This window comes from Gobio gobio (assembly GCF_949357685.1).
Source record: "Gobio gobio genome assembly, chromosome: 3".
Taxonomy (NCBI): Eukaryota; Metazoa; Chordata; class Actinopteri; order Cypriniformes; family Gobionidae; genus Gobio; species Gobio gobio.
The window spans coordinates 1888692-1904065 of NC_137099.1; the positions used below are offsets into that span (position 1 = coordinate 1888692).

Sequence of the window (15374 nt, forward strand, 5' to 3'; positions counted from 1 at the left end):
GTTTCTCTCAGAAACTGATGGTTTGTCTAGATCAGACCCTTATTCATCATCTGGTGTCGTTTAAAGCTGCACTGAAACTGTCATTTGGACCTTGAACCGTTTGGGTCCCATTGAAGTCCATTATATGGAGAAAAACCCTGGACTGTTTTCATCCAAAACCTTCATTTCTTTTCGACTGCAGAAAGAAAGACATGAACATCTTGGATGACATGGGGTGAGTAAACTATCAGCAAAAGTTTATTTAAAAGTTAAATAATCCTTTAAGCGGCCGAACACTTGTACTAGGCTAGCTCTTTTATATTGCATTTTGAAAAAGGTTGTTTAAGTTTAGCCTAATTTATAGTTAATTATAAATTTGTACAATTTAATGTTAATTTGCTGTGTTAATAATAAAGAAAACTGCTTTATAATTATTAATTTATATAGTCATTTACAAGCTATGGTTAACCCCCAAACCGCGTTTCTCGTGTTTCTCTCAATGTGCTGTGTGTGGGTGTGTTACGTCAATGTGGTTTTCTAACATGTTCTAACAGGAAACTTTCAGACACGCAAGGGCGTCACAGGACTTTCACTGCTGGTTTTCTGGCGTCTCATTGACTCTGAGTCTTCAAAACACCTTCAGTTTCTCTCACACACACTGAGAAGAAATGGCCGCAATACTGGGAATATTGGGGATTTGTCTGCTGTTCATTGGTAAGCCAGCTTTAAGCTGTGTGAATCTGTGCATTTATTTACTCATCAGTACGAGCTTCTCGATTGAATCAATTCAGATTCATGAGGACAGTAACTCATTGACTTGAGTTAGGGAGACCGGGGATGGTTTTTGACCTTTCTGTCTATATCTTGGAGAACTTTTAAGCCAGTGTGTTCGAAATGTGATTAAAACTAGTTGCAAGTGTCTGCTATTAAATGACATAGCCGTTATCTTTGCAATACACAAAAACAAAATGCATGGTTTAGTTTCAAACACGAGGAGTGAAATGGTACAATTCACCCCATAATCCGGGTTAGTTGTAACATAATGAGATAAGGATTATGACAACAACAAAAAAGGATTTTGAAATCTTTTTAATCAACACTGACTTTTCAACACACAGTGGCATGAAAAAGTATGTGAACCGCTTGCAGAATCTGTGAAAATGAGAATAATTTTAACTAAATAAGAGGGATCATACAAAATGCATGTTATTTTTCATTTAGTACTGCCCTTCAGAAGCAGCAGAAGATACTTGCATGTTTCCCAGAAGACAAATGAAGTACAATTTACCTTGATTTTCAAATTCAATAGGTTTTCAAACAACAGCTTCACTATACAGGTGTTGCAGCAAATTTTGTACAGCATAGTGTGCATTGATTATAACGTCAACCATATTTACAGGATTGTTTTATTATGGAGAGTGATGGAGATGCAACATCGTTAACATTAATGTTTTTCTTGTATTTAGCCCTTGGGTTTTCCTTATTAACTGATCACACTCATACTCATTGATGGTCAAACTAACTATTTTTCTATTAAATAAATGTTCTATATTTTAGTTCAATAATATTTATTGAATATTTTGAGGAGATATTTTGGTACTAAATACTATTTGTGAAATAATTACTGTCAAGCAATGACCACTTAAAACATTTATCTTCTAATATTGTTTATTATTTATATTACAATTAATGTAGTAATTAAGGTTAAAATAGAGAATTCCAATGCAAAGCAGAAAATTAGAGTCATGTTGTGGCTGGAAAAATAATAATTTTCATATGTAATGCCATTGCCCACTATAGGTGTCTGTATGGCTCTTTAATAAATATACATGTGTCTAGTTGCTCAAAGTTTTGCAGATCATAACTGCTTGCTTATTTTTAGGTTTTGCATTTTAATAAATATTTAGACATGATCAAACACTAGATTTCTTTAAATGTGAAATTTTAAAACGTTAATAACTTGCATCCTAATATTTTTAATGATACTTATATAAGCACACACAAGTGAATATTAATGAATGCGAGCACATATAATTTAACACAAGAAACTTTTAAAATAGCACTAAAATAGTGCTAAGGCAAACTTATTTTGCCTTATATGTAAAGTTGGCTATATACATATGAACTGATACTGAATCAAGATCGAAATTGATATTTGTGCCATTCACAATTTACTAGGGCTGCAGCTATCGATTCTTTTTGTAATCGATTAATCTAGCACTTAATCGATCGATTAATCGTTTAATCGGATAATTTTTTCCCCGTGTTTTTAAACAACCAAAACAAATAATGCATAACGAAAATGAAGAGGAAAAGCAATTTAATTTATTAATATGCACAACAGGTTTCATGCTGTAATCTAGCGCTGACATCAAAGTAAATATATTTTATGTAGATTTCTACACCTGCAGCATTTACCATTAGGCTACTAACAAATAATATATCATATGTGGTGAGCCAATTTGCGATGGTAACCTAGCAACCTGTGTGTGTGTGTGTGTGCGCGCGTGCGCGTGAGGCTTCATTGCAGTTTGGTACAGCAGAAATACACAAATTCATTTTTAATAGAACGCTGCATTTGGCTTGCATCACTTGCATAGCGGTGCATTTAAGGTGAAGCATCCGTTCGAAAAATCGTGTCACAACATCACGTCCGGTGTATACAGTGAACGCATGCTGAAATTATTGTTGCGTGGCTACATAAAAGTTTAAGCATATGTGATGCATTGCCACGATTGGTCTGACTGGCGCGAGAGAGAGAGAGAGAGGAGGGTGCATGTGTGTGTGTGTGTGTGTGTTACTGATTTTCTACTATCAGTTCTGCGCTGCTCTCCCCGCGCGATCTTCACGCGAAAAGAGGTCTGCCTTCAGGGCGCGCGCTCGTTGTCAAAGACGCGACACGGCTCAACTCTCCGTGTCACAGAAAAAAGCTGAGCACTGAACGGATAAGTTTTCCGTATTGTTGTTTTTGAATAGTGCACAACCGCTTCATTGTTCAAACTGACAAGGCTTTAAAAGCATTTACTTGACAAACTTTATGAGGATGAAAGTGAAAGCGATCTGGCTTCGGGGCTTGCGCGCGCCGCGTGTGTGTGTGGCAGCTATAAGAACGGTAATCAACTTACATAAACCTGTAAAACATGCAGTTACTATAGTGATTCTGGGCATCTAGAATCTAAACTATATTCAAAATGTATCATGCGCTATGGTGTGCTTCCTGAACATTGAACAGCGGTCCGTGTGAATCAGATCCTGCGCGTAGTGCGCGTCATAGGAATTTAACGAGGCTTCTGCCTCGAGGAATTTTTGTAATCGAGTCAATCGAGTAACTCGATGAATCGTTTCAGCCCTACAATTTACCCATATCCCACCTCAATATCAGCAAAGGTGTTTTGCAACACAATATGAAATTATTTTTTGATGTAAGTACATAGTAGTTAAGGCCACCTAATATAAAGTGGGGCCGCTCTACGTAATCACATGTGGAATAAGAACTAAACAGAGCATGTGTGAAGTGAATCAGGTGATTTGTAACTAGTTCCTGATTGGAGAAATCAGAAGTGTTACGACTGACCCGTGTTACAACCATCCCCGGTCTCCCCCTACTTTCTTTGAGTAGTATTTTTTTACTTTTACTTCACTACATTTGAAAGACAAATATCGTACTTTTTACTCCACTACATTTCTATCAAGGCCCTCGAAGTAGAAAGTCGTAGCCACTTTGAAAGTCAGTGGATGATTTGTTTTCTTCTTTAAAACGTGATTCTTTTTTTTTTTTTTTTTTTGCAGACAGCCTATCAGTAATCACTCTTGTAGGATCACGTGAAGTTCAATGATTTACAAGTATTTTTTGAACACCAATCAATTGATGGCAAAATAGAAGGCGGCAGTTTCCAGACGCAACCAAAGCATATTTAAAAGTTAAAATTCAAAAGAGCAGACGTGGATAAGACTAAAAATGCGCACACAGAAAGCTGCCTCTCAGACACCAGACCAAAAGTACTGGATTTTAGTCTATTGAATCTACTCAAATCAATTAAAACAATTCAGATGCCTAAAATCTTATAGTCAAAAGACTATGTCTACAACTAAATAAAAATTTGCTGTCAAAATTAACAAAAGATTTTTATAGATTTAACGTTTCGACAATTATGTTAGTTAGCACGCAAAAACGTAGTTGGGCTAATAATGTTAACTCAAGTCTTTCATAAATGTTTTTTACAAAATCCTGTCAAATAAACACAATGTAGAAACCTTTCTTTTCTAGTATGATTTTGACTTTGATAAGAGCTTTGTAACTTTTAAGCAAGTATTTAGGTATGCTAGCATGTCGGATGGAGCATGACTGGCTTAAACCACCATGATGGAACAGTGTGTGTTCATACAACAATGCAACAATAATAAAATAATGCGTTTACTTTTACTTTTGATACTTAAGTACTTTTAAAAGCAAGTACTTCTGTACTTTTACTTAAGTCAAAATCTATCTTTACAACTTTCACTTGTAACGGAGTAATATTTAACCAATAGTACTTTTACTTTTACAGCATGAAGAGTTGTGTTCACTGGGTTACTCATGCGCTCCTGAATGGAGTAGAATAATAAAAGCTCATATAATCTCTTCCACAATAGAGTGAGTTAGTCATTTTTCAACTGAATCCGCTGATTTACCTCCAGGCTGTTTTCACAGAACTCTAAATCCTGCATTTGCATTTTCTGTTGAACACACGCACGCACACACACACACACACACACACACACACACACACACACACACACACACACACACACACACACACACACACACACACACACACACACACACACACACACACACACACACACACACACACACACACACAGCATTCATAAATAAATTGCAAGTTCACTGTAGTTGATAAAGTGTGTGTATGTGTTTCACAGAGTTTTCTTCGGTCTTGACTGTCAGTATCCCACGGAAAGTGTATAGGATCCCCAGAGGTGAAGATGTGACGATACCCTGCAATTTTACACGCCCAAAGGCGGGTGATATAGTCCAGGTCAAATGGGCAGCGGTTCCAGACGTGGCGGGAGATCCACCGGTAATGAACACGACCATCAGTTTCCTCCAGCATCACTAACACTAGAGCTCATGTTGGTGTGTGTTCATGTACTGTTGTTGTTTTCACAGATCGGCATCCTCACTTTCACCAGTCCCAATACGATTAAAGTGGAGCCGAAATATAAAAACAGGGTGACGCTAGTTCATAATATCCCGAGGGGAAAAGCCGACCTGCAGCTCAAGAGAGTCACAAGCAAAGACACTCGTGTTTACGTGTGCGAAGTTAAGGTTTTGAATAATAACAAGTACGCTGTGCCTAACAAGGGCTCTCAACTCGTAGTCTTGGGTAAGACATACAGAGATGGAATTCATATGTCATAATTTGAAGACATTTTGAAATATGACAATACGGCGGCATGATTTGTTGTCTCAGTGGAGGATAAGTGGTCTTCAGCTAAGGCATAATGATGGCCAATAACTGACCATCAGAATCAAGCATTTCAGAGAGTCGTACATGCTGTGTGAATAAAATCTTGACCGTGTTCCTGTTGTGTTTCAGTGGCTCCATCTCCCATCTGCAAGATTGTAGGGGTGACTGAATACTATGAGAACATCAAACTGACCTGCCGCTCGGAGGAGGAAATGCCGGGCCAGAACTACTCGTGGCAGAGCTACAACACCAGTAAAATCCCTCGACCGATCCCGCCCATGGCCACTGACCGTACGTGTGTCCGCCTGTGTGGCGATGCTCAAATACATGATTAAACCTCGTTCCTGCATCACATATGAGTGTGTTGGTCTCTCCTCAGAAAAAGGAGTTTTGTCGCTCTACAATATAACCGAAGAAACGTCCGGTTTCTTCGTCTGCACGTCCACCAATGAAATCGGATCTGAAAGGTGTAAATTGACCCTGGCCGTCATGCCACGTAAGAGAATCAGCTTTTCATCACTGCAAAAAATGCTTTTTTTATTTAGTATTTTTGTCTTGTTTTCAGTCCAAATATCTAAAAAATCTTATATTAAGAAGCATTTACTAGACAAGCTAAAGTTTTTGTCTTGTTTTGGGGGAAAATAACTCAAAATTAAGGGAGTTTTTGCTTAAAATAAGCAAAATAATCTGCCAATGGGGTAAGCAAAAAAATCTTGTTTTCTGTTTGAATTAAGATTATTTTGCTTCCCCCTTATTTTAAGCAAAAACTCCCTTCATTTTGAGTTATTTTCCTCCAAAACAAGACAAAAACTTTTGCTTGTCTAGTAAATGCTTCTTAATGTAAGATTTTTTTGATATTTGGACTGAAAACAAGACAAAAATACTACATTTATACATTTACATTTATGCATTTAGCAGACGCTTTTATCCAAAGCGACTTACAATTTGGGGGTACACGAAGTGATGGGTCAAGAAGAGTCGAGTAAGCGCAACAAGTGCCTGAAATACTTAGACCGTGTACATTGCTCAGTGTAGCACAGGTTAGAGTAGGGAGGGAAAAAAGAGGAGAAGGAGGAAAGGAAAGTTTTTTTATTTTATTTTTTTTTTAAGTAGTCACGGAAGAGCTGAGTTTTTAGTTGACTTTTGAATTAAGTCAATGATTCTGCGTTTCGGATGCAGTTGGGAAGATCGTTCCACCGGCTGGGAACGTTGAATGAAAATGTTCTGGAAAGGGATTTTTTGCCTCTCTGTGATGGTACTACAAGCCGTCGCTCCTTAGCTGAAAGAAGGCTTCTGGTGGGGGTGTGGAGTCGTAGAATCGGGTCAAAGTATTCAGGAGCTGAGCGCGTGGTGGCTCTGTAGGCAAGCGTCAGCGCCTTAAACTTGATGCGAGCAGCGAGTGGTAGCCAGTGCAGAGAGATGAAGAGAGGTGTGACCTGGGTCCTTTTGGGCTCGTTGAAGACCAGACGTGCCGCTGCATTCTGGATCATTCGAAGTGTTTGGATCGCACGAGGGGAGTCCAGCCAGAAGCGCATTGCAGTAGTCAAGACTACAAATAACCAGGGCCTGGACGAGAAGCTGTGTTGTGTGCTCTGTTAGGAACCGTCTAATCTTCCTGATGTTGTGGAGCGCAAACCTGCATGAGCGAGCTGTCTTAGCAATGTGTTCTCTGAAGGACAACTGATCATCAAATGTTACTCCAAGATTTCTGACTGACTTGACGGGGAAATCAAGGATGTACCTAACTGGATGGTGAAGTCATGTTGTATAGTGGGACTGGTGGGGAAGATGAGAAACTCAGTCTTTGCCAGGTTGAGCTGCAGGTGATGATTTCTCATCCATGCAGAGATGTCAGCCAGACAGCTGGAGATTCTTGCAGGTACTGTGGGGTCGTCTGGTTGAAATGAAAGGTAGAGCTGAGTGTCATCAGCATAGCAGTGATATGAGAAGCCATGTGCCTGAATGATGGGTCCCAATGAAGTAGTGTAAATGGAAAAAAGGAGAGGTCCAAGCACTGAGCCCTGAGGAACCCCCGTGGTCAGTTGATGTGCTTGGGATTCCTCTCCTCTCCAGGCAACCTTGAAAGACCTACCTGTGAGATAAGACTCAAACCAAAGGAGTGGAGTCCCTGTGATGCCCAGTGATGAGAGGGTGGACAGAAGAATCTGATGATTGACCGTGTCAAAGGCAGCAGATAGATCGAGCAGGACGAGGACTTATGATTTGGAGTCAGCTTTAGCTATCCGCAGGGCTTCAGTGACCGACAGTAGTGCAGTCTCTGTGGAGTGGCCCCTTTTGAAGCCTGATTGGTTGACGTCCAGATGATAAGAAGGATGAAACCTGGTTGAAAACAACTCGTTCAATAGTTTTTGCTATGAATGGTAGGAGAGAAACAGGTCTGTAGTTATCTATGAGTTATGGGTTTAATGTGGGTTTCTTAAGTAGTGGAGTTACCCGAGCCTGCTTGAATGTGGTAGGGAAAATGCCGGTGCAGAGAGATGTGTTAATGATGTGTGTGAGTGCTGGTAGGAGTGTTGGAGAGATCTGTTGATGATGTGTGTGAGTGCTGGTAGGAGTGTAGGAGAGATGTGTTGATGATGTGTGTGAGTGCTGGTAGGAGTGTAGGAGAGATGTGTTGATGAAGTGTGTGAGTGCTGGTAGGAGTGTTGGAGAGATGTGTTAATGATGTGTGTGAGTGCTGGTAGGAGTGTTGGAGAGATGTGTTGATGATGTGTGTGAGTGCTGGTAGGAGTGTAGGAGAGATGTGTTGATGATGTGTGTGAGTGCTGGTAGGAGTGTAGGAGAGATGTGTTGATGATGTGTGTGAGTGCTGGTAGGAGTGTTGGAGAGATGTGTTAATGATGTGTGTGAGTGCTGGTAGGAGTGTTGGAGAGATGTGTTGATGATGTGTGTGAGTGCTGGTAGGAGTGTAGGAGAGATGTGTTGATGATGTGTGTGAGTGCTGGTAGGAGTGTTGGAGAGATGTGTTAATGATGTGTGTGAGTGCTGGTAGGAGTGTTGGAGAGATGTGTTGATGATGTGTGTGAGTGCTGGTAGGAGTGTTGGAGAGATGTGTTGATGTGTGTGAGTGCTGGTAGGAGTGTTGGAGAGATGTGTTAATGATGTGTGTGAGTGCTGGTAGGAGTGTAGGAGAGATCTGTTGATGATGTGTGTGAGTGCTGGTAGGAGTGTAGGAGAGATGTGTTGATGATGTGTGTGAGTGCTGGTAGGAGTGTAGGAGAGATGTGTTGATGTGTGTGAGTGCTGGTAGGAGTGTTGGAGAGATGTGTTGATGATGTGTGTGAGTGCTGGTAGGAGTGTAGGAGAGATGTGTTGATGATGTGTGTGAGTGCTGGTAGGAGTGTAGGAGAGATGTGTTGATGATGTGTGTGAGTGCTGGTAGGAGTGTAGGAGAGATGTGTTGATGATGTGTGTGAGTGCTGGTAGGAGTGTTGGAGAGATGTGTTAATGATGTGTGTGAGTGCTGGTAGGAGTGTTGGAGAGATGTGTTGATGATGTGTGTGAGTGCTGGTAGGAGTGTTGGAGAGATGTGTTAATGATGTGTGTGAGTGCTGGTAGGAGTGTTGGAGAGATGTGTTGTTGATGTGTGTGAGTGCTGGTAGGAGTGTTGGAGAGATGGCTTGAAGGAGGTGTGAGGGAATGGGATCAAGAGGACAGGTGGTAAGGTGGCTGGAGAGGAGAAGTTTAGATACTTCTGTCTCAGTGAGTGGATAAAATGAAGAGAAAGGATGTTTGGTTGTGGATGTGGCTGATCTAAAATCCACAGTGCGTGTGGGTGAGAACTGACTGCTGATAATTGTTGTTTTGTTTGTGAAGAATTGGGCAAAATCGTCTGGAGATAGGGAGGTGGTGGGGGAGGGCAGAGGAGAGAGTTAAATGTTCTGAGCAGTGTGCGTGAGTTTGAGGTGCTGTTGATCTTGTTTTGGAAATAAGAAGATTTAGCTGCATGTATTTCATCTGAGAAGGATGAGAACAGGGACTGATACTTACCTAGATCAGATGGATGGTTAGATTTACGCCATTTTCTCTCTGCTGCCCTGAGTATCGTCCGGTGTTCGCGAATAACATCAGATAACCAGGATATAGAGGGAGTAGCTCGTGCTGGCCTAAACGAAAGAGGGCAAATACTGTCTAGACAAGAAGTTAAAGTGGAGCATAAAGTGTCAGTTACAGTGTTGACATCCGTAGAGGAGAATTGTGTGGATGAGGGAAGGGAGGATGACAGAGCAGAGGAAAGATGAGAAGGAGAAAGTGAGCGCAGGTTTCGCCTGAAAGTAACTGGTGGAGGAACTGGTGGTGCATGAGTAGTGAGTTGAAGATTGAATGTGATGAAGAAGTGATCTGAGATGTGTAGAGGTTTGACCAAAATGTTGTCTGTAGAGCAGTTGCGTGTGTAAATGAGGTCCAGATGGTTGCCAGATTTGTGGGTATGTGAAGTGATGAGGCGTTTGAGATCGAATGATGCTTGGGGGGAGTGGAAATCTGAAGCATAAGATTTGTCCAGGTGAATGTTGAAGTCGCCAAGGACTATGAGTGGGCAGCCATCCTCTGGAAATGAGGACAGCAGAACATCTAGCTCCTCAACAAATGTGGTCAATGGACCAGGGGGTCGGTAAATGACTACTCTATGGATTTTAAAGGGAGTCGTAAGCGTAATAGCGTGGTATTCAAATGTCTTGTTATTGCAAAGAGATCTGTGAGTTGAGTATTTCCAGTTGTTATAAATGAGAAGACCTGTGCCACCACCCCTCCCAGTCTGGCGAGGGGTGTGGGAGAAAGATAAGTTTTTAGAAAGAGCAGCAGGTGTTGCTGAGTCTTCTGGACGGACCCAAGTCTCAGTCAAGGCCAAGATTTTGAGATCGGATTGAATGGCAAAGGCTGAAATGAAGTCAGCTTTATTGACCGCTGACTGACAATTCCATAGGCCCACAGAAAAAGAGGGAGGGACATTAGCGGAGGAGGGAACAGGACGTAGATTAGCAGTGTTATGTGTCGTGTAGGCCTACGTGTAATAGTGGGGCGTGGTTGAGAGATAACGGGAATGGACTGTACATGGTTAGAGAGGAAAGGAGGTGAAAGAGGACAAGAAACGGAGGTAAGTCGGTGCCTTACCGGAGTCCTTGCATCGGAGGAGTCGCGCAGAGGAAGAGTCGAATACAGATGTCTTTACCCGCGTCGGTCTTCACACGCTAAGAAACTAAGTTCACTAAGTAAGAAAAGCATTTTTGCAGTGCACAAAGACCTGCTCTCCTGTGACCCTCAGTCCTGACCTTCTGTCTGTCTTCATCTTCTCCTGCAGCGTCTGAGAGCAAGGCCACCATCGGCAAGATCGTCGGGGCCGTTGTGGCCGTGGCTGCTGTCGTTGGAGCCATCATCCTCTGCTGCTATTGCTGTGGGGGGAAGGAGAGCGGGTGAGAACAAAGTTTCCACAAAGATAAACGCCATTGTAATGTCAAAAGCATGAGACAAATCTTTAGAGACACACTATATCGCCAAAAGTGTTGTGCCGCCTCCTACACACGCACATGAGCTTCCCATTCTCAATCCGTAGGGTTCAGAGGTGGACAGTAACATTTACTTGAGTACTGTACTTAAGTACACTTTTTGAGTATCTGTACTTTCCTTGAGTAGTATTTTTTCTGGAAACTTATGACTTTTACTTCACTACATTTGAAAGACAAATCTCGTACTTTTTACTCCACTACATTTCTATCACGGCCCTTGAAGTAGAAAGTCGTAGCCGCTTTGAAAGTCAGTGGATGATTTGTTTTCTTCTTTAAAACGTGAATCTTTTTCTTTTTTTTGCAGACAGCCTATCAGTAATCACTCTTGTAGGATCACATGAAGTTCAATGATTTCCAAGTATTTTTTGAACACTAATCAATTGATGGTTAAATAGAAGGCGGCAGTTCCCAGACGTAACCAAAGTTATACTTAAAAGTTAAAATTCAGAAGAGCAGACGTGGATAAGTCTGAAAAAGTGCGACGACACGAAAGCGCACATAAAAAAGCTGCCTCTCAGACGCCAGACCACAAGTACTGAATTTTAGTCTATTGAATCTACTAAAATCTTATTACAGACTAAAACTAAAACAATTCAGATGCCAAAAATGTTATAGTCAAAAGACTGACTAAAACTAAATAAAGATTTGCTGTCAAAATTAACAATGGTATGAAATATGGTTGGTCAAATGATTTTTATAGATTTACCCGCCAAGTTGCCATAGCCTTGTGGATCCAGCGCTAACGCATAGGTAACGTTCGACAATGATGTTAGTTAGCATGCAAAAGCGTAGTTGGGCTAATAATGTTAACTGAAGTCCTTTCAGAAATGTGTTTTGTACATAATCCTGTCAAATAAACACAATGTAGAAACCTTTCTTTTCTAGTATGATTTTGACTTTTCTAGAATGATAAGAGCGTTGTAACTTTTAAGCAAGTATTTAGGTATGCTAGCATGTCGGATGGAGCATGACTGGCTTAAACCACCATGATGGAACAGTGTGCTTACAACAATGCAACAATAATAAAATAGTGTGTTTACTTTTACTTTTGATACTTGAGTACTTTTAAACGCAAGTACTTCTGTACTTTTACTTAAGTAAAAATCTATATTTACAACTTTCACTTGTAATGGAGTAATATTTAACCAATAGTACTTTTACTCAAGTAATGGAGTTGTGTACTTTGTCCACCTCTGGTGGGGTTTAATATGGAGTCGCTCTAACAGCTTCAGCTCTTCTTTCCTCAAGGTTTAGGAGTGTGTTTATGGGGATTCTTCTAGAAGTGCATTTGTGATGTTGGACGAGAAGGCCTGGCTCTCAGTCTCCGCTCTAATTCATCCCAAAGGTGTTGAGGTCAGGACTCCAGTTCCTCCACACCAAACTCGCTCATCCATGTCTTTATGGAGCGATGCTTTGTGCACTGGTCAGTCATGCTGGGACAGGAAGGGGCCGTCCCCAAACTGTTCCCAAAAAGTTGGGAGCATGAAATTGTCCAAAATGTCTTGGTGAAGCATTAAGAGTTCCTTTCACTGGAACTAACCCCTGAAAAACAACCCCACCCCATAATCCCCCACCCCACACTGTTCTTGAGCTCATCTGAAGGCCACAGAAGTTTGGAGGTCTGGAGCTCTTGACTTCTGTGACCCTCAGCATGCGCTGACCCCGCTCTGAGTTGCTGTTGTCCCAATCGCTTCCACTTTGTTATAACACCACTAACAGTTTAGCGTGGAATATTTAGTATAGTATTTGGACTTATTGCACAGGTGTCCACCGATCACGGTTCTCTGAGCTCCTGAGAGCGGCCCATTCTCTCACTAATGTGTGTAGAAGTGAACACACACACACACACACACACACACTCCTGAGAGCGGCCCATTCTCTCTCTAATGTGTGTAGAAGCAAACACACACACACACACACACACACACACACACACACACACACACACACACACACACACACACACACACACACACTCCTGAGAGCGGCCCATTCTCTCTCTAATGTGTGTAGAAGCAAACACACACACACACACACACACACTCCTGAGAGCGGCCCATTCTCTCTCTAATGTGTGTAGAAGCGTCTGCAGGCCTAGAGCTGGAGTTATACACCTGTGGCCATGAAGGGGTTCAACACCTGAACTCAGTGATGTGGAGGCGGCTCAATACTTTTGGCCATATAGTGTATAATGTAAATATGGACAAATTTGTACATATGAGCAATTTTGGTCATAACTTTAAGATGGCATGATGATAACCTGGGAAAAATGAAATGATTAAAGACAATGAACACTGTTTCCTCTCCTCCTGCAGCGCCATCTAATAATAAGGCTGATAATGTGAGTGAAGGTAAGTTCAGTTTTATTTCTACACTCTACACACGTAACTGATGATGGACTGATCGCATAAATATCAGACGTGTGATGTCTGGCTCAGGGTAATATCAGTCCTGTGTTCATCATAGTAGAGGAACCTACAGTATGAGTCCACCCCTCACAGTTCAGCCAGTTTAGCATCTTCTCAAGGGACAATACTACAGAAATTAAACTGATATATATTGTAGTCGGTGTGCTGCTTGTATAGATTTACTGTCCTCTGAAAATAACTTCACATACAGAGATTATATAACTGAAATGTGAGGGGTGTACTTCTGTGAGATACTGTACACATAAATAATATGGAAAGATTGTTTTGGACTACAGAGCACAGTGTCTATTAATAAAACACAATTCAAATGAAATATTGTTAAATGAGTGATGAAGACAGACGATGGCGAAACTCCAGTCAAACCTGAGCATAGAGGAGGACATTTTGACACACAACATTCAATAAAACGTGACACAAATGCACAGATGTACTGTATGAGTGTATTTTGCACTCTTGATGGTTTCGAGTGCCGTCCTTTCATTGCTGTGCGACATTTTAACATCCCAATCATGGCCGTGATTTGTGTGTGTGTTCACACACCAAGTCTCATCCCATTCTGATTAACCAAAAAAATTCCAAATTTTTCAGTAATTTGCTGGTGATTATGATATATTATGATATAGTGCTCTGTGTACAATGTTATTTGAACGAAAGCGTGATAATATCATGAATCATGGGACATTTGCTCACATTGTTCTCCTATAAGATGACTGCTGTAGAATAAGGACAATGTCTCACATTATATCTTTCTTTGTTCACATGTCTAGTGAACGTCTGCTTGAAACGCTAGCCTTCTACAAACGCAGTGAACACTGGATCTGCACGCGGAGCGAACCACACACACTGTTATCTGAGCACTGAGGACAACATTGACATTAAAGCTGCACCTCAACGCTGGGACAGCACAGATTCTTTCTTCTTTGTTTGCTTGGCAGTCAAATTAAAAAAAGTTGTTCATAAACTTCATTACTCTTACTGATAATGCAATGTGTAGACCTTGAAGGATCTTCTGCTGTTGCTTACATAACAATAAAATCAGAGCAGCGACACGAGTTCCTGCACATTATAAGCTCTGTGTCAGGGAGTTACTTTTTAGTTAATATATATATATAGTGTGTGTGTGTGTGTGTGTGTGTGTGTGTGTGTGTGTGTGTGAAAAGATTTTAGTTTTAAAGATAAATAACCCTGTTGTTAACCAAAACTGGAAAAAATTGTTTTCAGAGAATGAAAAAAAAGTTGAAATAAATTTTTTTTTTTTAATTAGTTTTAAACACACTTATCATTGTGACATAAAAAAACATATAGCCAATGATATAAAAAGCCATTAATAAGAAATTGACATTATGACATAAAAAAAACACAAATATGAGAGTCATAATTATGACATAATCCCATAATTATCCCTTTTATGTCACATTTAAGTTAAACTTATAGTGAAAATGAGAATTATGAGATAAAAAGTCTAAACTATGACAAACAGTCGACATTATGGAATAAAAAGTCAAAATATGACAAACTCAATTGTGACATCAAAAGTCTTATGACATAAAAAACAAATATGACATAAAACGCTATCCGTAAAAGTCATAATTATGAAAAAAATCGACATTATGACATAAAACATAAATATGACAAAAAGTTTACATTGACATATAGTATATATATATATATATCATTAAAATCAAAAAGTTATACAATTAAAATGTATAAATGATGTATAATAATTAATGTATAGCATATGCAAATATTAAAATAAAAAATTTAAATTAAAGTAGTATTAATAATATGTGATAATTAACATGAATATTAACATTAATGGTAATACATTATGTATACTAATATTAAAATCAAAAAGTTATACAATTAAAATTAATAAATGATGTATAATAATTAATGTATAGCATATGCAAACATTAAAATAAAAAATAACATTAATGATATATGATAATTAACATGAATATTAACATTAA

General features: G+C 40.0%; 1 protein-coding gene across 2 annotated transcripts; it reads left to right on the top strand.

Moving 5' to 3' along the window:
- The first annotated feature begins 542 nt into the window (after positions 1-542).
- On the top strand, positions 543-14601 carry LOC307124295 (cell surface A33 antigen-like). Of its 2 annotated transcripts, none has more exons than XM_079813361.1 (8): positions 543-693; positions 4903-5060; positions 5150-5366; positions 5580-5741; positions 5830-5946; positions 10771-10882; positions 13291-13326; positions 14172-14601. In XM_079813361.1, the coding sequence occupies exons 1-7, from the start codon at positions 648-650 to the stop codon at positions 13298-13300; spliced, it is 822 nt and encodes a 273-aa protein (XP_079669487.1). In that variant the 5' UTR covers positions 543-647; the 3' UTR covers positions 13301-13326; positions 14172-14601. The 2 variants fall into 2 exon arrangements, with proteins under 2 accessions (XP_079669487.1, XP_079669488.1); XM_079813362.1 differs by having other exon boundaries at positions 13291-13316; positions 14172-14471.
- The last annotated feature ends 773 nt before the right edge of the window (positions 14602-15374 follow it).